This window comes from Strix aluco, chromosome 11 (genome assembly GCF_031877795.1).
Source record: "Strix aluco isolate bStrAlu1 chromosome 11, bStrAlu1.hap1, whole genome shotgun sequence".
Classification (NCBI taxonomy): domain Eukaryota; kingdom Metazoa; phylum Chordata; class Aves; order Strigiformes; family Strigidae; genus Strix; species Strix aluco.
This window is the reverse complement of record NC_133941.1, coordinates 5213881-5238777: the sequence shown is the minus strand read 5'-3', so window position 1 is coordinate 5238777 and position 24897 is coordinate 5213881. Positions and strand designations below refer to the sequence as shown.

Below are 24897 nucleotides of genomic sequence, written 5' to 3'. Positions count from 1 at the left end.
ACTTGGAGAAACTTGGCACTGTTATATCTGAGAACTACAGTAATAATTCTTCAGGCAGAACAGCTTAAATTTAATAAGAATAACTTTTTCATCTGAGCCAGAAGATCTAAAGGCAAAGGAAGCCCCAATTTTACCCATCTATTTTATATATTCAGACTTTACAACCAATCTCTCTTTTATGGTACAAAGTGAAACTAGGCAATCATTTATGAATAGATCCTGTGCTCACCTCCACTTAAAATGTGCCATAACACTAACTGGTAACCAGAGACATATGAAGACTCTACAGTTTCATGGAAGATACAGAGAATGAAAACAAGTGTCATTTTTCTAAGGGGTAAATCCTGTGCAAAATCCTGCAGAACTGGGCAACACATGGACTGGAGAGCTGGAGTTTCCTGATTTAAATGTTAGATTTCTCCACCTACACCCCATGAATGTAAACCACATGTAATATACATGATTAGTCCTCTGAGAGACAAATGGGGTACAAATCCTCCTACAGAGGATGGTTTTTGCAGAAAAAGAAATCAAATTAAATTTAAAAAATGGTAGGCAGACAGACATAAAAAACAATCTTCCTGGAATCCAGGCTGGATGTTTAACAACAGGGAGAAAGCAGGGAGTTATCAGAGGCAGCTGCTGTGTTTGGGAGAGAGGAGAAAGAAAAGGATATGAACATACAGCTTTATGTCTCCTTTGATTCTGTAACTAAGACCAATTCTAGCAAAACTCTCCGAAGACTTGGATAGCAAAAACCAGATGCTTTATTTCCAGCTTCTCTTTCTCTCTCTTTTTCTTAAACAAAAAAAGTCAAGTCGAAATGCACCAGATTTGGAACATGTAAGAAGGATGGGGATGAAGCAATCGTTGTTATCACAGAGAGGAGAAAAGGTACTTGCAGCAAAGAAAACAAGCCATGTTCAATAGCTTCCCAATGCTCAAAGACACAGAGACTCTACAAAGAGCTGTTGTCCCTCCCCTAAAGCAAACAGGCGAGTGATGGGGGCCTGCGTGAAGGCTGGGGGTCCCTCCACTTTGACGCAGCTTTCACGGCATCCAGCTCTAGGTCTGCTTTGTGATGTTTGATAAAACAACAAAGTGGTGCATCAACAAAGCACACCAGAGTAAAATGCAAAAAGCATTACTGTAGTTAGGGAACTAATTTGTTTTTTAGTCTAATGGTTATAATCAACAGACTTCCTGAGTATCAATCTTCCTGAACCACAGAGCGGGTGAGATTACAGACTGACGACTGTAATTTTTACATATTAGACATCTAAGTGTCATTTGCAGGAGTCTGGTAATGAAAACTCCACAAGATATTTTTCTATCAATTTAAAGATTTTTATGGCATGGCTACAAAAGTGATTATTTATTTCTTTTAAGACAGGATATTTTTAAATCACAGAGAACTAAATTGCTGTGTTTAAGATGCTGACATTAGACACCATAAATATTCCTAAACTGACTCCATTTTTGAACATCAAGGGTGAGAGGAAGGGAAGGGAGGCAAAAGAATACACAAATGCATGCTGATCCAGTTCTTAGCGCAAGTTATTCAAATAAAACCACTAAAATATAAGGGGACAATTATGAGAATTAGGGCTAACAAATTGGTATGTAATTTAATGAAGCAAGTTAATAATGGCATCCCACTTGGGATTAATCGTAATACATTAATCAATTAAGAAGCATTGTGAAAGCAAAAAGCTGCAAGTCAAGAACATTTACAATGCTGTAAACTGAAAGATAGTGATCCTGACATTCAAATGAACATAAAACTAGAGAGTGCAGAGATCTATTCCCCATGCAATGCACACAACCAGCTCTCATTAACAGTTACAACAGATAGCTCAAGATATTGAGGAGAGACCCCGCAAAATATACAGAGAGTATTTTTCAAATTTGTAGCGTTGCACAACTTTGGAGTCCAAGTCCTCTCAACAGCAAGAAAGTTTACAGTTCCTTCCTAGCATCAATAATTGTGATGTTTCCATTAAATAAATTGCAGCAACCAACCGTGATTTATCACAAAAAGCAAAAGTCATTCGATAACCCATCACCATTGTTAGCCACCCTCCTTGCTACCGCATCCAAACCAGAGAAGCGACAGCACAAGTTGTGAGTTATGATCTCAGACTTTGCAGTTAAGAAAGAATTTACAGTGCATTTGGAAAAAAACACAACATCTAATTCAATTAGATTTTTTTCAGACACTTTGGAAGTTGCATTTCTCTAGATATATCTGAGATTAAAACCAAAATAAAAGTCAAAGACTCTCTGTGCATTCTGGTATTTCGCTCTGCACTGTAAAAAGAACTGCATGTCACCGCTTTCTGTACAGCCCATATTCTTTAAAACTCAACCTAACAAAAAGGCTTTAATTGAAAGTATTGCATTTTGGAGGTCATCTGACATAAATCTGGCTTCCTGCTCTTCTGCCTTACTGGAAAATACCATGAACGAGTTCACAGAGCTGAAGAGAAGAAGGGGAAGGAAGATGATTGCTTGGGCACTGAAGAAGATAAGTGCACATAAGGTAGATTATCTTTCTACACTGCACAGTCAGCCTGTGGATAGAAAAGTTTCAACACAGCAGGTTGCAGCCATCATGATCTAGAGACTGCAAATGCCTCTTGGCAGAACACAGGCAAGCAGAAGTGGAATGATGTGTTTGCTTCCAAGAACGATCTGTTTCAGCCGCCCTGTCAGTCTGTCTGCCTCCAAATCCAGCCTCCCTTTCGCTCACGTGTTTGTACCTCATTCCTCCAAGCACACTTGCTCGGGATGTTCAGGCTGCTGTGTGAACACCTCTGCTCTTAGCAGTCCTAGATTTAGCCACGTGGGCTCCTTCTCATGGGTAAGACATGACAAATGTGAAGCCATGTGAATGAGAAAGCCTGAATTCATGGTACCCTGCAAATCCAGAGAAACTTTGCTTGTGTTTGTATGGGATTTGACATGAGGGATTACCAGGAGCCCTGCTCTGAACAGTGACCCCCGCAGCAAAAATGCGTATCAGTGCTGTTGTCAATGGACAGAAAATATGGAGTACTGAAGAGTCTGGTAAAAAAACTCCACAGGTGAAAAGGCCAGTGTTTCTTCAGTGCAATTCATGCCACTAACAAAGTCCTCGTTTCTTGAGCCCAGATGCATGTGAGTGATGAACATCACTGGGTCACAGCCCTGACACCTTCCCAGCATCCTGTGCTCCCCAAAGCGCTCAGGACTTTTGCTCAGTGAAGTTCCAGGGCTCACCCCAGCAGTCTGCCACTTCCTCACCTGCTTCTCTGCCCTGCTTCAAGCAATAATCTTCCAGAAAGAGATGCAGCTCTGCCCATCTCACAAGAGCATCTTACTCCACAGCTAAAAACCTTTTGAAGCTTCTCGATTAAACTCAAGACTTCAGCAGAAATTGTTTGCTTAGTACCCTCAAGAGTCAGCCTACTCATTTATGTGCTAAAAGAAAGAATGAAGAACCTTATTAAAAGAAACCTTCATTTAAAAAAAAAATCTCTGCCGTAAACAGCAAGTTTGCTATTAAAAAACATCTGAAACATGACCAATCTGGGTAAAGGTATGGATCAGAATAAAGCTGAAGACTCACTGTTAAGCACTTGAAACTCAATAAGCACCAAAATTGAAACTGGAGATATATATATATTTTTTTTACTCACAGAGCTATTCTCCATCTGTTCTCCCCTTTCTTTCTTCTTTTACATAAAATATTCAAAAATATTCATATTTCCCAAAGAAACTTTCAACAGAAGTTGAATTTTGAATTTTGGGCTTAGTTTAAAAATTATTTTTGTTTTCTTTAATGGAAAGGTAAAATAAATTTTTTAGAAACAGACACTTTCCGTAAATTTTTGTCTTCTACCCAAACCCAACTTCCAATCAAAAGCATTTCAGTGCAAGTTTTTTGATCAACATGAATACTTATTGCTAGGCACCCAAACTTGCATGTTTTGGCTAAACTGACCACCTTTGGAGGCTGTTCAGTGCCATCCACATACCGAACTCAACTCAAATCTAATGGACTTTAAGAAGTTCTCATAATTTCCTATTTAAATTCTCCATGATACAAAATCACTTTTGTCTTTTGATAAATTTATCTCCATTTTTTTACCAGCAAATTGGGAGAATCGTTTTCTGCTCCAGAGTTGCTTCATATTACTATACATCATTACCTGTATTGTACAAGGTGTTTCTCAGAAAAATGAACTCTCAGTGCTTTACTGACCATACCTGTTTACTCTGACTTGTTGGTCTTTTTATGTCAGGGTAGCTACTTTGTATCTCTATATTATTCTTTGATCATTTAAAGGCCCTAGTACTGCTTTTATTAGTAACAACTAATGGTTTTAAACAGCTGCCAGAACTTCAAAATGCTAGGAAACTGGACTTAGTAAGAACACACTTCAAATTGTTTTGCTTGTCTTCTGTTACATGGAGAATTACTAGTATATACGCATACACTTTGACAAATATAAATTATACTTTCCAAATGCACTGAATAAGTAGCTTTAGCCTGCACACATTTTCATGTTATGAAGATAATAAAAAAATACCTGTACTAATTACTAAATAATACTGCTAATCAATAATAATAGTTTTATTATTCATAAGCTACTATTAATAAAACACCACGGATTCTAATGTAACCATTAAAAGAATTAATACTGTAATTTAATTTTAAGGTCTTTACATGTATCTAAAGTCTATTAAAATAAATGAAAAGCCTCTCAATGACTCTGGATGATGCCCTGCATGTTAATGATGCTACATGTTACTTGAACTACTGCAAATCACCTTTAAGATATTGCCTAAACACTCAAGCACTGATTACGCTTTATGTAGGTGGATATAATGTTTCAGGAAAAGTGCACACCTCCTTCTCCATTCTCATTTTCAAAATCAAGCTAGTTTTGCTCAGACTTTTAAAAAGCATTACAGTAAAGGAGAGGTGGAATTAGGGAATTGCCAGGAATTGAGATGAGGACATGGGAACGTCTCCTGCCAGATATGGTTTTCTCAATGGCTACTGGATTTGAAGCACTTATTCACTGAATTTATTTGGTTATGATGGCAAACACATGAAACAGTGAATGAAAGAGAAGAAGAGGAAAGAAAAAGGCTTCTAGGAAAGTTAAAAGCTGAATTCTGTTATTTGAGAAATATACATTAAAAAAAGCATATTTGTGCCAAATATTCAATGGCTTTGATGATGTTTCACCAATTTATTCTGTGTTTAGCTCATTCAGGTCCCTGTGAAAAGTGAGTTATTGATCACTTTCACGAAGAAGAACTACCACCAAAAACTCTTACAAAAACCAAGGCCACAATTACTATTTGTTTTACTGAAGAACAAATCTCTGCATACCTGAGATAGTAAGACATTTACACGCAAATAGCACACACATAGATCCAAAAGTTAGAAGTGCTACACAGTATTTTTTTCAACAACTGTAAAAAATGTTAGTATTGGAAAAGAAAATTAAGAATGGCATCCCAGTAAAAGACCTATAAACCCCTTGATTTTTATCCCATGCACTTTTGAAAATACTGTTAGTTGCATATTTGCTGCCAAGTACCTAATTACCTTTAAAAATCTAGCCCTTCACTGCTAAAGCTCTTGAGTGATCGAGGTATCAACATCACTCATCATTATGAAGATAATTTTAATGATGAAAGCATTGCTAAAAGTTATTTTAAAATTCATTTTTACTTTAACTTCTTTAGAGATGATTTGTTTGAGTACCTGAGATACAGTAACTAATCACTGATGGTTTTCTTTGCAAATAATAAAACAGATTTATATGCCCTCCCTGTAGGAACAAGAATTCCATCACCTCCTCCTGAATTTCTGAGCTATCGAATATTTGATGAGTGCTTAGGGAATCAGTATTGTGTCTTTTCACAGCAGTAATCAAGGAATGAAGTATTCTCTGCCATAATGAATCTACTGCATGCCCAAAAGATGAATATTTCAAATGCAAAAGCAATATGTTTGTTTTGAACACATTTAAGTTTGGCTTTAATAAGGCAAGTAGTGAAGTGTGCAATGAATTATATTGTTAGATGGTTAAAACAGAGCTGTACAATATGTCTGAATGCATTTAATCCAAGTAACTACTCATTTTAAATGTGACTTGTAAATATGTATTACAAGTATACATACGAACGGATGACTCAGGAACCAGTGAGAGATCTGGGCCTTCCCTTCCACTCCTGGCTTGCTTCAAAACCGGCTCAGCCTGACAATTAACCAAGGCCCGGAGCCAGAATATCATTAAGTGCAAGTTGAACCTTATGCAGGCTGAAATTAAGCACGTGCACCAACTATTCAAGTTAGGATCATTTAAATAGAGACTGAAGGGCCCTACTGGACTGGGATCTGCTACGTGTTTCAGCAGATCGGTGGGGCTCAATGAGCAGCCACAGGCAACTTTTATGAGGTCCACAAAACAGTGAACCCCTGCAGACAGGTCCCGTCACTGTGGTGGTGCCATTTCTGCACACCCAGAAGCCTTTACTGCAGAGCAAGAGGATACTGTTGGTGGGAGGTAATGGATATGTGAAGTCAAACATCTTCTACTAGCCCTAGTTTCACTTTGAGAAACACCAAATAACCCCAATACTGACAGGAAAGGTCCTATTTTTTTCTCCTGAAAAGCTTGTCAGAAGGCAAACAGAAATCATAGGCATGTTCTCATTTGTCTCCAGAAGATTTGGATTTTTGCTAAAATAGCAAGTGAGTTCTCTTTAGCAACACCCCCCCCCCCCAAGAGGTTTTTCACTCACATTGCTGTTTAATACCCTGATCCCCTCTCCCTCTTGAAACATATTGACTTTTTTCTGCAGACATTCCCACTTTAAGAAAAAAGTCATTTTTCCCACTGATTTCCCCACTCTCACTGGGTTTTCATAACCATTATATGTGACACCAGCAGGCTGGAGTTCCCTTCTCCCCTTTTCAGCTTGTTCCAGCTAAGTAATTTGAACTAAAAAAATCAGACATTCCTAAGTCACTTTGCTCCTCTACTACACTCACTGGGCCTCAGTGAGGGTGAGAGAGGATCTTGAATGAAACACCATGGCACAGTGAAAGCTTTGTTTGTTTGTTGTTTGGTTTTTGCACAGTGAGGCACCTTTTTCTGCCCCAAATATACAGATACAGAACAAAAGTCTGAGGAAATTTTCACCAGAGCCAAATCATCTGTTGCTTTGTTATTTGCTGCACTCCCCTGTACGCACAATAGTCCCCAGCATGATGCTTGAAGTGATGCTATGGTCAGAAAAGGGATCAAGTATTATGGAACCCTTTACCTCAACATACCTGTTCACTGTACAACTTCTACTCCAATGCGAAAAACAGCTTTCAGAGACCAGTTAGAGATTTTAGGGCAGCTCATCTCATTTGCATATTGAGAATACCTACTACCAAGTCCCCACAGTGCTATTTTATGTGAGACCCTTGGAGTGTCTATCCACAATGAAATAGAGATGAGCAATTATAGCAGTTTGTATATGCAAGAACTGTTTCCTGATTTTAACTAGTAATATTTTTTTATTTGTCAGGTCAACAGACCTGCAGCATTCAAACAAAAATAGAATTTATCAACAGAGTTTACAATGAAAGCAATGAGAAAAGCATAGATTTAATTAGCAATTACAACAAAGTTCCAAGTGCTTCAATTATCCAAGTTCAGAACCAATGTACTTTACCTGGAAATTGCCCCTGAAACAGTGAATTCAAGAAGGAAAATTCTTATATAGCCCAAGTTAAATTATTTAAAAAGGAGGAAAGAGGGTTCTTAATTATTTAATGTTTCACCAATAATTATATAGTTCAGTATAATGTTCACTCACTGGAGAACCTGATTTTCAAAGGAACATTTGTGAACATCAGTCAAACAAAGAACACCTGCCAGACTATAAACTCAGTCAGTGCAGTACACATTCATTCCAACACAGCATTAACGCATTTGCAAAAATCCAAGTCTTGACTTAATGGCAAACCTATCCAATAATTTCTGTGTTAAAATGTTTATACAGAAAAGCATGCACAGTTCAGTTTTCCAATGTATTTGTTAAAAACAGTATGACCTCTATGGCTACAATTTTATAAAACTGTGTTCTAGATAAACGAGTTAGAGATGGGACCAGAGCTCTGGAACATAGCAAACTATAAAATTAGTACTTGAATAGTCAAAGCTGCCAACCAAAATATGGCCATGGACATCTTAGGGACATTTCATTCAAAAGTTAATAAGAATCAGTTTTAAAAGACAGCTTTTAAATTAGTTGCACGTAATACTAGCCATGGTAAGCTTATCCGCATGGTGCCCTGGAGAACAAGGCTAAAAGAAGACCAAATATTTCTGCATGAAACTGACTGTAAAGGTTTTACCAAGTCGTGGTTCACGAGCTCCAGCACACGATACACAGATGACAGAACTAAAATGGCATCTTGGTCAAACACAGTATGGATCTGCAAAGGATTATCACCATCAGTTAATAACCCTACGTACAAAAACTCAGGCTCTATGGGACAAACTCTAGAAAACCCTCATGATGGCCAAAATAACAGTTGCCACACTGAAGTCCATAGAGTTTCCTTAGGCCAGAATTCAGCACAGGTCCTTCCAGAATGGGGACTGGGGCTCTACAAATCTTCCATGGCAGCTTTCCGTCTTGGAGCAGAGCTACCCAGAAGACATGATACACGCAGGAGTTTAACAGGATGCCACTGATTTATCATTTCGACCCAAAGGCAGGGAAGAAAAATACAAAAAAAAAGAAAACCATTTCATTGCAGCCAAAACCAGGTTGTTCCTGGGTCACTTCACCAAAGCATTACCTTACCCCCACCCTCTGGAAGAGATCAGAGACTGTTTATCAGTAATGGCTTCAGATTTCATGGCTCCTGGAGCAGAGGAGCCCAGCTGCACCATCATCTAGACTTTACAGCCTAATGTCCTGTGGCCTGCAGGGCTAGAAATGATGAAAAGTATAGATTTCTGCTTCCCTGAGGGGACTGCAACACTCGATTGTGGTCTTAAAGAGCCTGAGGTCTCTTACAATCAAAGATGGCTTTTTTAACAGTGTTACAGACTATTTTAGGTTATTTTTAGTGAGTTTAATGGCTCCCTTGGAATTGTGCAAAGTGGGACTTGCAGTAAGCGCAGCACCTGGCTTTGCAGGTGGGGAATACAAAACACAGTCCCGTTACAATTTTAAGATCCTCTAAAAACAAGGTTTATGGAATAAATGTCATATATGGACTAGGAAATGGTGCGACATGGGGCAATGCTTCACATAGCTTATATGAAGCACATCGGGGTAATTTAGCAATTAAATTCCAGACAGATGATGCCACATGTACTGCACACCGTGGCATAACACATGCTCTTTCTGACACAGCACACGCCCAAAACGTGCAGCTATTCACTGCAGTATAAATCAAGTAACAGTGCCTTTAGTTGTTCTGTTTCTAAACTTCTGACTTGCAAGGCCAAATTCAATTTGCCCAATGCTTCCCACAGCTCATCAAGATTAAGAAGCCTGGGGAATCATCCTGCTATGACACTGTAAATTATCGCAGCTCCACCAACTTTACCCTAACATGAAACGCCACAGAAGTGCTCAGAATTCAACAGTGATGAATTTAACATGCCTACTTCCACTAGCCTGATGTCAGCACAGTTACAGCAATTTATGCAATACAAGGATCCGTCCTTTTCTCCTTATCAAAGCATTTGATCAAAATCAGTAACATGGAAAAAGACAACCTTACTTAATTTGAGCAGGAGAGTCAGGCTTGTCACTCTAACATCATAAGAAAAAGGGAGGTATTTACATATGGGTACTTGCATATTCTTTTTTATCTGGCTTCACAAAGATAACAGTAAGATCATTTTCTTCCACAGTAAAAAATAGTGTGAAATCTCACAGACGACCAGCATTTTCCCTTAATCTTCCCTCCCTCCTTTCCTCTCCTTTGAAAAAGCAACACCTTGAGATATTTCAAATCTTCATTAGCCACTTTACTGCCTGTGACAGCCTGGTGGTATGGAGTTGCTCCAACAGCCTCCATTCAATTCACCCTCGAGTCAGAAAGGAAAAACTCAGTTTCTGATGCAACATGACAAAAAGCCCACATTGCTGAACACCACTGCCACGTGGCTTGACCTGCGAGCCATCGCAAGCAGCGGTCTCTACACCACGCTGCAGTTCTTGAGTGTGTCGAACCAACAAATGAGCTAATTGAGCAGTCACACTCTTGAGGATGCATTTTAAAAAAGGGGATGCATAAATTCACTCATTTGGAAACCTGGGCTGTTCAAGAACTTGTTACTATGACAATTTAGAAGAAACTGCTACAGATAAGATTGATGAAACTTATTGATTAATTTTCTCTCAAGCTATGTTTGAATTTTAAGTTTTCTCTAAACAGAACCAGTTCATGTTGGTTTGTTAGTATTCCAGGGACCACAACAATGTGCTTCAGCAGTGAAGGAAGTTCCATGATAAATGTGTTCTCCAATCTGCATCTGTAAAGCAGCTATAAAATCAGAACAATTCATGCAAAATTTTTCATTATGTTTTTAAATATACTTACTTACATTTTAAATCACACATAGACAATATGAAATATCTTTCACTTAGACAGGTGGGAACAAGAAAACAGATGCATCCATTAAGTTTGAAACAATTCAATGAATTAAATAGTACTTGGTGAATGCTTCGGTTTATGGATATAGCCTTTGTTTAAACTTACTTGAAAAAAGATGGCCATGGCTCCTACTACCCTGTTTTCTAGAACTGCTATTCCAAAACTGTCAAAGTCATCAGGATTGTAGAAGTAAATCTGCATCTGTAAAAATTAAAAACAACAACAAAATCACATTAGTGTTGATTCATACAGCTTTCAAATGAGGCAATGCATACACATCGTACATAAACCCAGTGTTATGAACCTGAGATAAAGGAATTCTGCTGAACAATATTGTTTTACTAGCATCTTGATTAATAGCCTGACTGCCCTACTGGGACAGTAACCAGGGAACAGAGTCAATGCAATGCATTTTAATACCAAACCCAAGGATAAACAGTATGGTCAGTCTGTTTAGATGGTAAACTTTGTGCCTTCTGCCAGGATCTCTTCATTTCTTTGCTCATTGCAGGCTCATCTCCTGCTCTGTTAAATGTGCTAAACATATTTATCTCAAAAACCATAGAGAATTTTTGAAAAGGATTTCAACGTTTAGAGTTATTCCTTTACTCCTAAAGCAATTTGTAAGATAAAAGTCTGTCTCTGTAGCAATGCATTTTTATGAGCCTCTGATATTCAGGACTATCAGTTAGGGTCAGATTTCTCCCTGACTTCAGTAAATTTCATGACTTTTATTTCCAAAACGTTAGTACTTGGCAAAAAGTATGAGACAAAACCAGATATTTTGATGTCATTTTAGGATGAATAATAAATATTAATAATTATGCAAACCCAAAGTGAAAGCAGGTGAGAACAATGATTACCCCGAAACAGCAAATGTCTGAGTTATGCAAATATGGGAGAACCAAGAAATAGCTTCTTTCATATACTCTGCTGTTGAACAATTCCACTTACTGCATTAGCTGAGCTCCCACTTCTGCCAGCCATCCTAACACACTGCTGCTTCTCCAGCAGTTGTTCAACCTCTCCACTCCCAAAGCAGCCCCTAGTGTTAGTCCATCTGTATCAGCCATGATTTGCTCTAGAGGATCCGGTTTACATCCAAAACATGCAATGCTCCCTTCTCAACATTACACCGTGAAGGTGTGTACATTTTCATAGAATAAATTCAGTATTGGTAACATTTGTTGTATGTGTGCTCTACACATTACAAATTAAAAATATGTGTCTGATATAACAGCCAAGCACAAGACCCGGGTGTCGCAGAGGTTGCTCTTGGGGCCATTCAGGGATCCTCCCGGATGGATTTCACAATCCAAACCAGCGCTAGTGTATCCATGGGGGCAATACTACTGCAGGACAGTTGACCAATGCATATGCTCACTCATGCACACTGACTCAAGGAAAAAAATCCATTCCTGGCTATGAAACAGGAACGGATCCATCAGGCTTCTCTACCACTGGCCTCTTACCTGAACCTGTGCATTCACTCCTGCTTCTCTGCTGCCCATCACTCGTTACCTGACCTATTCAGGCTTTTCACAGCATTACTACGTGACAAGAAATAGCCACACAGCGCACAGTTAAATAGAGATGTAAGGGCTAGCTGAGAGTGTCCGTGCCCCCCATCACACTGCCAGTCTGACCACTGCTCGCTCCTGCAAGTCTGTCTGCAGGCAAATGCTCTGCTGGCACCAATAACTTGTTTGGGGCTGTTTGGGTTTTTCCAAGATTGTGCTGTGTAACAAATCCTACTGTATTCACAAATGCAAGTATTTTTCCCGTATTCTGAAATTTTGTGTATTGCCAGATAAGACGATACCCTTTTATCTCTGCTCAGATACGTTTCTCCTCGTATTTACTGATTCCCAGGCTTCTGACTATATATATTTGCTGTAATGCATAATACTGGCAAAGTACCTATACATCTAATAAAACATCACCATATAGAGAAAAGGCCACGATGAAGATCAGTCTCCTCAGAGGTAGAGATACTTTTTTCAGCAGGAGGATAAAATAAGACCACACTCCAAATGGCTCACAAAAAATGAAAAAATTGTCTGGCACTCGCTCTAGCTTCATAAAATTTGAAAGCAATTTTCTTCCCCTATTTTGGCCTTCCTATTCCCAGTGTATTCACAGCACACACAGAGATGCTGGCAATATCTCACAAAGTTGGTGGTGCCTCCAGGTTCTGACAACTCGTGCTTTGAACAAATGTAAACCAAGGTACAGCCATTCATTGATGTAGAAATTAGAAACAGTTTGTTTCAGGTAGAATTGCTTAAACTTCAATTTAGCCAGCTCAGACAAAAGCTCACAAAACACTCACAAATTAAATTTTACTCCCCTTTAAAATAAAGTCTAAAATTAGGTATACCTTATATAAAACACTTCACTATATAGTTCTCACAGGAGTTTATGAAGAAAAGCATCACTGAGTGAGTTCAGCATATGCCAAAATCATTTTGGATCAATTTTGCTCACGGCATTTTAAGGAAATTAATTTTTACAATACACTTTTGGATAGCAGTGCAAAGGGCTTTGGTAAAAAAGTGCTTAATTCAGATCCCTCGTCTCAGCAGTGCAATTTCACAGACTAATCAAGAACCACACTCTGCCTTGATTACCATACACATTGAAACATTTTACCACTGCTCCCTGGTGTTTTTCCAGAGAGCGTGGTTCCTCTCTCTGCATCCATCAAGTCAAGGGGAACTGTCTTGTATGAAAAATTATCATCATCTGTCATACAGTAGCTTCCTTATGTGTTCATACAGCTAGAAGGAACGTTTTAGGAGTAGAATCTCCCAGGAATTGCTATTATATAATTTACACACGCATACACTGCAAAAACAATGTTAAGAAGATGGTAAAGTTACATCCTCAAAGCTGTATGGTTCAGGCTGCTCATAAAACCACACCTGGACACCGCTGAGCATTAGTATTATGACAATTTTCTAATTATGTGATCACATATTGTTATCTTCCATAATACAGTCTCATCTGTTTTCCCCAATTTACAATAAAATGTAAATGTATCTAATGTATTTTTGTTCTTTTATACATAATATACATAATATCGAATGCATTTATCAGTAGATATTTAATTTAATATTTTCTAAGGATGGCATAATGTTCTTTATGTACAAATCGGGAATAAGACAGTTAACCATAAAATTAATTTCACCGCATACTTAAGCGGCCTAAACATGCTAGAAAATTTTCATTATTACTCCTTATTATATAATTAGTATATACAATATATGGTGCATTTTGCATGTAAATGAATTCTACTGTCTCTGCCTGGTACATACAAAGCAGTAGTACAGAATGCAAGAAAGGGACTTTTAAGCTAAAGAAAATTGGGATCTCATTATATTATGCCATTTGTGAAATGCAGAATGGAGCATCATCCAAACTTGCACATTCAACCTGAATTGTGGCACTGCCTGATTTCAGCACCATAAACCATCATTTTCTTGTACATTCTTGCATGTGATTTCACAACAGCTTCCAAAATTAAATAAATATATATATATTTTTAAATGCTCTGGATCCCTTAGCAATGGGAAAGCCTGAAATACCCTTTGTAGTTTCTATGGTGTGACACTACCTGTCTGCAGTCAGAATGCTCCGTTCCACACACCCCTGCTGACACTGCTCCAAATAGCCTTCCCGGTGGCATAGGTCCCAGAGGGCACAAAAGTCCTGTTCTCTACGGCACAATATACTAGATTTATAAGTCTCTCACATCTAGCCCTGTTACAACTAACAAGGCTGGGAAAGGCTTACATGGACTTCCTTTATCTCAGATGTGCAACATGGCAGTATGCTTCCATGTACCTTGTAAAGATCTATTATAAAAACCATGCAGTGTCCAAGCAACTTGAAATTTTCAGTATTTTGATAAGGCTAAGCTGAAGCAAACTGTCCCTAGTGACACAAAGGCACTTTTCTTGCAAGAAGGACTCTCTCCATCCTAAAAAGCTACCAACAACTACTGCAGCTACAGAGCTTTACCAAGGCAGAGAGAGGGCAAGAGCTTGCTTTTAATGGAAAAACTTCATGCTTTGACACTCTTCACACTCTAAAAGAGTAGAATTGTTTTCACTCAAACTTGAGAGAGATTTGCTGTACAGCACAGATTAAGCCCGAAAAAATCTCACTGAAGGGGAAAAATCTTCAGAATGTTACAAGTGCCTTAAAACAGAGGATTAGAGAGAAAACCCTTACTCTGCCATAACCCATGAGATAATTGCCAGTCACCCTATAAAACCATGTCATGTCTTCTAGTCTCTTCTGTCCAGGAAAATCCAGTGCCCAACCATTACACTTTCCAAGCACTCCAGGCTTTTTTTTCCAGCTGTCAACATTTACACAAATAAATACACCACATACATCCAACACCTGAGCAATTCCCCAGCCTGAAGCATCTTTGCCTCCACGCTCCTACCAGCTACAGCACCCCTCCAGCATGCCTTGGGGCAGGCAATCCCCTCTTCCTCAGGGTCAATCTACCCTCTGCAGAAACACCTTTCTTCAACCGCGTTCTTCCAACCTCAGCAGAAATCTGCTGTTCCCCAGACCTGGCAAAATGTCAGGCCCTGCTCTGTGCTTAAGGGCTTTTGACTCGACACTGGGCTGCCACCACTCTGATCTTGTAAGGACAGGCTGTCCAAAATGTGCATGTGTATTACTGAGAAATACTGCCCACCAGAGATCAGTTCTGATTTTATTAAGTTCATTTGCCTCTGAATGACTAAACCCTCTTTATGAAATGTCACTGGCTTGCAAAAACTGAGCCTGCTTCAAATGAATGACTTCTCCCTGCCACCCATCCACAAATAAAAGGCTTTGGCTCTCTGCTCAGATGCTCCTCCTCTGCTTGGCAAGACAGACATCCAGACAGAAATCACCATTCTTGTGCATGACATGTTTTTGCTCTTATTACCCCACTACAAAGACAGAAAGTTTACATCCAATACAGACTATCATGGCTAAACTCATTCAGCACTTACGAAAGAAAGCCACAATGAGCATTTGATAGATCCCAGAAGATGTGAGCGAGTTCAAAGCAATTCTAAGAGACTGGAAACCAAGCAAGTACATTTTCCATAGACAGATGCCAAGTATTTTAAAAATAAATAATTGAGACTTTTAAATTGGGCTGCTATCACCCTGTGCAACCTCCTACAGCAGATTTCTCTTTAGATTAAAAAATGAACAAAGGCTCATTGTGCTGTCACAGATGTGGAGTACAGAATATTCAATAGTATCAGGAATTCTGGTGGAAAGGAAAAGATCATCGGAATTAGCTTTCCGCTCATTTCCTTCCAGCAATCCAAGGACTACCATACAATATAAAAAAAAAAAAAAAAAGAGGTTTTATAGGCTAGCCAATTTTTTGATGAATCAGGATCAGGCGGCAAGACACAGAGGCAACAGCTATGTGGTTTATTATGTACTGCTTTAGAGACTGAGAGTATTTTCAGAAGAGCAAAACACCCAGACATTGCAGGTAGACTTCAAATCTTTGCAGAGTGACAAAACAAAAATTTTGAAATATTTGCTTTAAACGATGGAGTTAATCACTGAATATACTAATTCTTAATTAGTACCTTTGCTGCTTATATTGTAAGAATAAATTATTCTCAACCACTTTTACAACTGGATTTAAAGCCTCTTGCACAAAAACAAAATCTGTGCTAAGATTATGAATCATACATGATTTTTCTTAATTGAAAGCTCGTATGTAACTTGCTTCTGCTTTAAATATGTGCATAGATTTCTAGCGAACTGGATGATGTGATCCATTTGGCTGGAATAAAAATTTTCTACAGACATAATGTAATCTTCACTGCAGCACTGAAAATTCAGAATAACTGTCCTGCAGTCTGTGTGTTTACTGGAGTGTGAGATGTACACTGGGGCAATAAAGTCTGATGTTTGACTTCTCATTATATTCTCTTTAAAAAAACCATGAAACTCATCATTTAAAACATATTCAAAATCTGCTTAGAAAAGGTGGGGGGAAGAGTGAATCGTGATGTTTTCCAGTTCTCCTACTAGAGCTTGATGTAATAACATAGAGTATACTGCATCCTTTTTAAAAGATAAAGTTGAACAGGAGCAGATAATGGCATGTTTTTCCTGCCTAGTCTATTATTCATCAGTGAATTTTTAACTATAGTTAGGCAGGTACAGAGATGAATTTTGAATGTCATAACTTAGTATTTTACAGTGCCTAGAAGTGTGCTGGGTAAATTGCAAAACAAAGTCAGACAGGGTCTTTGCCCTAACGTAATTGCAACTTGATAATGAATACAATGCTAGGCTGAAAAAAACGAAAAGACTGAAACAGCAAGAAGAGCAAAGATCATACAAGTGAAAAAACAGAATTTAACTCAATTTAGACATTCGCATGCCTTAGAAGTACGGTAAATTTCCCTTTAATCTTCTTTAATAGTAAGCAATAATTATTGCTTTGTTGTCTACAAACAACGCAGTAGGTGTATCTATGTTATAAGTCAAGACTAAGCGATTTCATAGCCGTTTTCAACCTGAAAGTTGGTAGTTGTTGCACATTCTGCCCCTAACTCTGTTTAAACCCGGGAGTGGTCCAGTAACAGCCCAGTAGGAACGTGAGGCAACACATGCTCGTAGGGTTGCCCTGGGCTTCAATGCATTGTTGGATCATAACTATATCTCTCAGTATCTTGAGTGTTAAGTCCTGAATGTGAAGAGAGCAAGTACCTTGGCAAACCAGAAGCTTCCCTGATTTCTTCTGCCAGAAAGAAATACCTCTTAGGTCTGCTCCCATCCCAAACAAGAAAATCCATCTCATGTATATACACTGAGTCATTACACAATGAAGGCATACTTGATGCTAAAAAGCTCTATGTTGCATTCATTTGTATTTCCGTAATATGAAAATAACGGTTTCAGTGTTTATGCTTTCCATAACATGAAACTTTTTGCAATTGCTTTGTACTTCAAGTAACAGCCATATGATTCACCATGAAATGAAGTCTGGAAAATCGTTTTGGATAAATGGAACTATAAATTCAATAGAATTTCCATGACAACATAGATTGCAACACTCCGCCACAAGTAAAATGTTATAAATCATTCAAAACCAACAAAAAATCAGCAGTAAGTCTTCTCTTTCACAACACACAAGACCCCTGAATTATAGAGCTGTGGTTATTACCTCCCCATGCAGTGCCTCTCATTTCTGATCCTCTTCCTCGCTACAAGTGTTGTTTCATATCTGACCTCCTTCCAAACACAGGAAATTATAATACTAACACACTTTAATACTAAGATGTAAACAAGAATTGAAGCATAATGAGCAGAAAGCTTTTTTGAACCTTTCCTCCTTTTCTCATCTTCTAAAAATGTTTAAATATCTTCATCCTGTGGTAATTATACCTGTGTATCCAGATACTTCACAGCATCTTGTTGGACTCAGAAATTTAGGAGGCTTTTTTTCTGGAAACGTGGGTGGTAAGTGTACAATAGGGTGCTCAGTCAGCTCGTAAAAAGGATGTGAACCACATGTCCAAGGGATGGAAGAGATCCAAGGAGAGGAGGAGGTAAAAATAAAAAAAGGATAAAAGATTACACCACACAGTATTGCTCATTCGTAACCCTCCATCAGAGGGTTCCCTGACATACGGTATTTCACTTAAAGTCCAAGGATCTGGAATGAAGTGATTCCAGGAGGACCTTCACTGCAATTTAAAAATCACTGTGGCTGTTGCCTTCATGCCTGTGAGAAAAACCTTGAAAATGCAAAGCTCCTTCCCTCCTGAAAAGATTAAGAAGCCCATAAAACCAAATGAGAGACAAATAGCTCAGTATTCTGATTTTTGGGTAGGAGTATTTCTTACAAATCAGGTCTTTTGGTAAGTTGAGAAGAGGCAGCAACCTACTAGTCCTGGATTGCAAAGGCTTATCTTCCCAGAGTACTAGAGAGTTTCTGTTATCTTGCATAAATCACTGCCCATTTCTGGGTCTTGTTTCCTCATGTGTAAACTATGGTCATTGCCCATCCCATCCCCCATTTAACTGGATGTTTTATGAAGAAAAATATGAAAGATTGAAAATAAATGGGAAGAATGACAAGCGATTGAAAAACATGTGAAATAAACTACTATCTGGAGTGGCGTTGGAGAAAAAAAATTTCGGGGTTGCTGTTCATTTGCTTGATATTGCAATAAGAGCCACACAAGTACCTCCTGGAGACACTACCTTGCCTCTTAATACTGGTACCAACTTTTAAACTGCTCATATCTGACACAGAGCTGATGCCACAGGAGTTCAATGCAGTTATTGCAAGGCGCTGCATCCACATACCCAAGGGCATCTTCCCAGGCTCCTGGAGGTCAGCTGGGATCTTTTACTGGTCTTTAGCTCCGCCACCAGACTCTGCCAGAGACGTTCTGGTTTATTTATTGAGTGGTTCTGAGTCTCACCCACAGTGGCTTTGTCTAATCGTGGCATATTCCAAACAAGACAACAAGAGTATGCGTGCGGGAACATGCAACACTGAGACTCCCATTTCAGTGAGAGACAAACTTTGCTTTCTAAAACTGTCCAAACAGAAAAATTAGAAGCAATACTTAACTGCTGGCGGGGATGAAAAACTGAAACAGGCAATTTAGGAAGTGGCTAAGCACCAAATGCCGCAGCAACTAAAAACAAGCTGGATGGACTGACTGTATGAAGAGAATAGCTCTGAACTCAACCCAAAAGTGACTTCTTCATCTGTTTCCCATGGTCTTTATACAAGGAGAACTAAACTACTGAAGAAAAAGTTTTAAACGTCAAAATACCCAAACTGTCCATACTTCAGCTTGTCTTTCAAGAATCCATTTACTTTCTTAAACATCAAGAAGTGCTGCCAGAATGGAGAGAACTGCTGGGATTTCCTAGCAAAAACACTCCAGTGCTCTTCAGGGAAAAGAAAGAAGCTGCACTTTAAAATTAAACCCTACAAAAGCACACTTTTCCTAGCATGTGTGATTAATACAATTTTATACACCATTCACTTTAAAGAAGCACTAGCACAAGTATGCATTCCTCTGAGAGCTCACATCTTAGCACAAATGATTCTTTATGTACTGTGGAATTCAGAATGTCCTGTGTGGTTTATTTGGGGGTTTTGTGTGGTTTTGTTTTTGGTTTGGGGTTTTTGGGTTTTTTTTGTTTTAATGGGAGAAGGCAAGCTCTTCCATGAGGTTTAATGATCTTCAAAATGCCTCAGAACAAATTTTCAGATATTTATAGTTATGTTGCATCTCTGGATTCAAAGCCATGCAGCAGATGGGGCATGTTTTCAGAAGCATTTTGCTGGGCGAAAGGCCATTCCTATCTCTGAGGTGATGTGAAATCCTCCGGGCTGTACACTTGCGGAGTTATTTTTATTTACGAATTATGAAGTATATGGGAAATTACAGCAGAACCAGCCCATGAGAAGAGCTTACTTGGAGGGCTTCAGAATAGAGGGTAAAAATAATATGGGCTTTCCCATATTTTGCAGAATACACATCTATCTAAGGCAGCATTGTAATCCCAAAGATAAAGCAAACAGGGTGCTCAGCATCAGAGGTCTCAGTAGCTACTTTTAGATTACTGGAGGAAGGTGGGACAGCACTACTTCTGCCACAGACTTCCCCTTTGAACACAAGAGGGATTTTTCCAATGCTTAATCTGGGTGCTTTACTTCACATTTCTCAAAAAGGCTTGATATGCAAGGGGTGAGTACACTCTCTCCTTTACAAAACTCAGGATCTCTTGAAAATACCTCAAATTGAAATCCTTCCCCACCATGGAGTGCCTACTCAAATTTCCCAGCCTCTTGGAAAATCTTGCATGTAATATCTCTGTATTCTGTCTCTAATTTTCTAGCTTTCTTTACCCTTATCCCCTGACTGTTTTACTGGAGTAGAAAGTGAAGTCTACACATACCTGAAGTGCAGTGTTAAGAAATTTGTAAACTTCTTGTCTTAGCAACTATGTGTACAGACACACACACAGAGTAGCTGAAAACACCACCTTAGTGGCACCAGCTTGTTAAGGACATGATTCTGTATGAACACTAGCAAATCAAAACGAAGTGGACCTCAGCATAGCAAGAAGCAAAATATTCAAGTAAGCAGCAAAACTGACAGAAAGGTTAAAGTGCTAGAAATTGTGTAGCCTTTGAAAGTTAAAACCTTGTCCACTGTCACATCTGCAAACCCATTTGCAAACGTATTCTGTAATGGTCCTTTGCTAAATGTCAAAGTTATTCTTCCATGCCGATGAAACAGAAACACAAATCTAACTCTCACACCCTCCCACGTTGGTACCTGTCTGCAGATGCCATGCAAGTCTCCCCTGGTGCATCTGACTCTGCTGCTCGCTTGTGGCATCACCTTATGTAATGTGAATAAAACCACCTCTCAGCTTTAACATTTCCAATTTTTAAAGGTTCCACTGATGTTGAAAGAAAAGCATGTTAAACTTCTTTAGACTCCTGATGAACACAACAGTGCTACCAGATTGGCATTTGAGTCCAAATTTTACAGGATTTGGTTCAGCACAGTTTTCCTTGTGGGAGACGTTCACAGTTGTGTCCCTGTTCAGCCAGGCTCTGTGCCAGCTTCGTCCCTTCCCTCTACTCTGCATTTTAATAATAGAAATGAGTTTCAAGCCAGAGAGACACATTTCCACCCTGGCTCACATCTGTGTATTTCTGAAAACACCTCTTCAGCCTCAGCATCTCACATTTGAACAATTTACCTGGGTAATGGACACCACCTAAATTCTGGTTTTCAGTTAGACAGCTGCTGGCTCTTCTCCAGACTGTGGCCTCCTTTGGCTCTAGAATGCCCAACTAAATTAATTGTTGCTCATGCCACTACTGTCTCCACCAGCCCAGGCACTTGATTTGTGCCTACAACCACAAATGGAAACTGGAAATGCTGCAAAATGGTGCAGCCTTTCCCTGTCACATAACATGGAGACCATGTTCCGTGCTGCTTGGGGCCAGGGCTGGAGCTGTGGTGGGCAGGGAGGGTATAACCTGCGGTACAAAACCACCCCGTTCTATGTGTTACCAGGACATTCACCTCTTCTGGCTTTGTTCTGTCACAGCACGAAAAGCCTCAGTGGAAGTTTTGAAATATGGGAGTTGCACAAGTAAAGTCTTTATCATAAATCTGATAATTAACCTGCATAACTAATTTCCCTTCTGGCAGCAGGCATAGGTTGGAATAAATAGTCTATTCAATACCTACTGAGAGAAGATTCCTATATTTCATGTTTACTTTAAGCAAGTATAAAAACCTAGGGACAAAGGGCCTCAAAGAGTCAAATTCCTTGCAGTTTCAACAGAGTGCCCTGAATAATACATAAAGCAGCTACACTCTTATCCCTAAAACCACAGGTGTGAACCAGATGTCATGCTTATCTTCTCTTGAGATTACAGCAAACAATTGCACACCTTCAGAATATAAAGTAAGCTTTGGATCAAGAAGCCTGAAATATATTAAAAATGTGGCACTGAAGTTAAAAATTCAAATATTAACCTACAAATCACTGATTCATTTAAGAGTCTGTTTACAGCCTACGTTCTATAAAAGTTATATTTCTTTTATTTAACCTTTTTATAACAAGATATATTATAAATCACAAATGTGAGATAAAACTACTTGCATAAATCTCAGTCTTGGTCAGCAAGGTATTGCCAAACAGATTGTTCAAATATACCGCCACCTATTTAAAATACACCACGGCTCAAGGAACAGAATTAAAGTTAAAGCCTTGATTTAAATTTTAAACTTTCTGATTATTGTAATAAAGGTTTAGAAAAAGGTGAGCATGTGCTGCACTCAAATAATGAAAGGAGATTAAACTCAGAATGGTATCTCAAAGAGAATTTTAAAGTTAACTTACTACACATTAACAAGACATGGTGCAAATGGTGCTCTAACCATACAGCCTTGATCATAACCAACCACCCAAGAGTGCATAGCCAGAGGATATTCCAAAATGTCCAGTTTCAAGAAAATAACAATTTCCTCATTCAACTAGAAAACATCACTAATACGCCAGTGTTTGTTTGTTTGTTACTGGAGGCATTTCAGAAAAAGAACAACAGGGCCCTCCTCACCAGATGCACAAAATCATCATGCCCCAGCGTGTTTTAAAGGTCATTTCGTGGTCTCTTCTCTCTAAAACTAGGTCCAGGCACCACCTCCTGACTCCTGTGTTGACACCTCAGGAGCAGCAGCGCTTGCTGCAGAGGGTGAGGGTCTGTTCTCTCTGATAGATGGTTCATGTCCTATTTCAGTTTTTCCTTAGCTCTCCTCTACCACCCTGGCTAGCTTCATTCTTTAACCCAGCATGTCTTATTTCCTTCCACAGCATTCCCTGTCACACACACACACTCCAAAGGTTGTCAGCATCTAATGCTAATGCTTCACTAAGAGAAATCTTCCAGGTCAATTTATGACAGAAATATTGCCAGTTTGTAATTAAAGCACTAGATAAGAAAGTCTTATGTTTACTCAGTAATCCCTGTATTCATTTAACATGCATCTCACTCTCAGAGCTGTAGAGAAAAGGTGGTGAATGTGACCGGAATCCAACAGCTGTAATGTCATCTGCTTGATCTCGAGGGAGTTGAACTACCCTGTTCCTATAACAGTATTCACCAGTGACCCAGAGCCTCATTCTGCCCTCCAGCAGCAGAGCCTGTGACTCCAGGGGAAAAAGCATCCAACATCTTGGCTCACTTACGTTATTAAAATGGAGTACGAAGAGTCATAGGCTAAGGTGTTAACATAACCCTGTCTGTAGGGCTGAACAGTTAAACTTGGTTTGAGTTGAGAGCACAGATCCAGGCTGCTCAGCCCCATGGCAACACTAATGACTTAAACATGTTTATAAACTTTTATCAAAGATAAAGGATAAAAGTTAAGAACAGTACAGAAAAATACAGAATTTCAAATATAAACAGTTACATCTTTGAGATTCACCATATGCCTTATCCCCATCTCTGTTAGCAAATGGGTATGTCTTACAAGGACAATCTTCGGATGGTATTAAATGTGGTGACAAATATTCTTCTTCAGAAAAACAGGTGAGATAGGCTAGAGCTAGTTCTGGAGCCCAGTCCTAACTTCTGCAGAAAAAAATGTAACAGCAAAAAGAAAAGAAGTGCACAGACAGATAAAGCAGCTTCTGCAACTGATACTTGCAACTTCATTACTGTGGAAAACAGGCAATGAAAGTGGCTGTTATCAGCCCCTTCAACACCTGGTAACTCCTGTCAGGGGGCACAGGGCAGAGCTTTTCCCTGCCTCGCTGGTTGCGGGGTCACAGCAGCACTGTGCAAGGGAGGTGTCTGGACTCACTATGCCAGGCTTGTGTTAAACAGAAGGAAGCAAGAGATAGGAAGGAAAAGGACTGGGATGGGAGAAGAAAAGGACAAAGAAGAGACAGCATCTGTAGCTCTCACACCAAAGAGCTGTTGAAGATTTAAGCGAAGTTAGTGGCAGCTCCAGTAGCTTCCCACACTGCTGCTCTGAGCAGGTCAAAACACATTCAGGATTATGACTGTCTTCCCAGAACACCCAGTCACGTGGTGGTTGGTATTACAGGGTCGTGAAATCCCAGGAGATCATGAAATTGCAAGCATTGTATTTTATGTCCTTCCCTTCATCAAAACATCATCTGGTCCTTTCACTCTCAAGAGCTTCCTTTATGCAGACTGCCAGCCAAGGGCTACAGATGGCACAAGCGTATCTATTAATTACGTCCACCAATGATTTATAAAACACCAGTTTTGATCTGCTAGTTTGCAGCTCCATTCCCTTCTCATTTAAGCACATACCTCAGAAGGTATCTCAATGTTTTTTGATTATTTCAATCTGCCCTCTTTCTGTAGAGTTTGTTAACAATGTCACAGAGTGATCTCGTCTAGAGCAGTGTTGCCGTGGACGTTGTCTGATACTCAAAGCTGCATGAATAAAGTCCTGGAGAGCCATCTAAAAACACTTGGTTCAGGCTACAGGTGCATCCAGCTCTGTATCCTGTCTCAAGTACCAAGCACTAAGGGAAAGTAAAATCAAGCCAGTGCACGTTTACATGGACAAACAGCAACTGTCCCCTTAGCTACACCCCTGCAGCTTCTGGCAAGCCTCAGAGGCCTTTCTGAGCTG

The 24897-nt window shown here is 39.2% G+C and overlaps 1 protein-coding gene across 1 annotated transcript in view; it reads right to left on the bottom strand.

The window, feature by feature from the left end:
• The window catches only part of PTPRG (protein tyrosine phosphatase receptor type G), a 408208-nt gene that overhangs the window by 127687 nt on the left and 255624 nt on the right, over positions 1-24897 (bottom strand). Inside the window, exon 5 of the mRNA XM_074835886.1 lies at positions 10787-10882. Within this exon, the coding sequence (XP_074691987.1) occupies positions 10787-10882 (96 nt within the window). The remainder of the gene's footprint in view (positions 1-10786; positions 10883-24897) is intronic.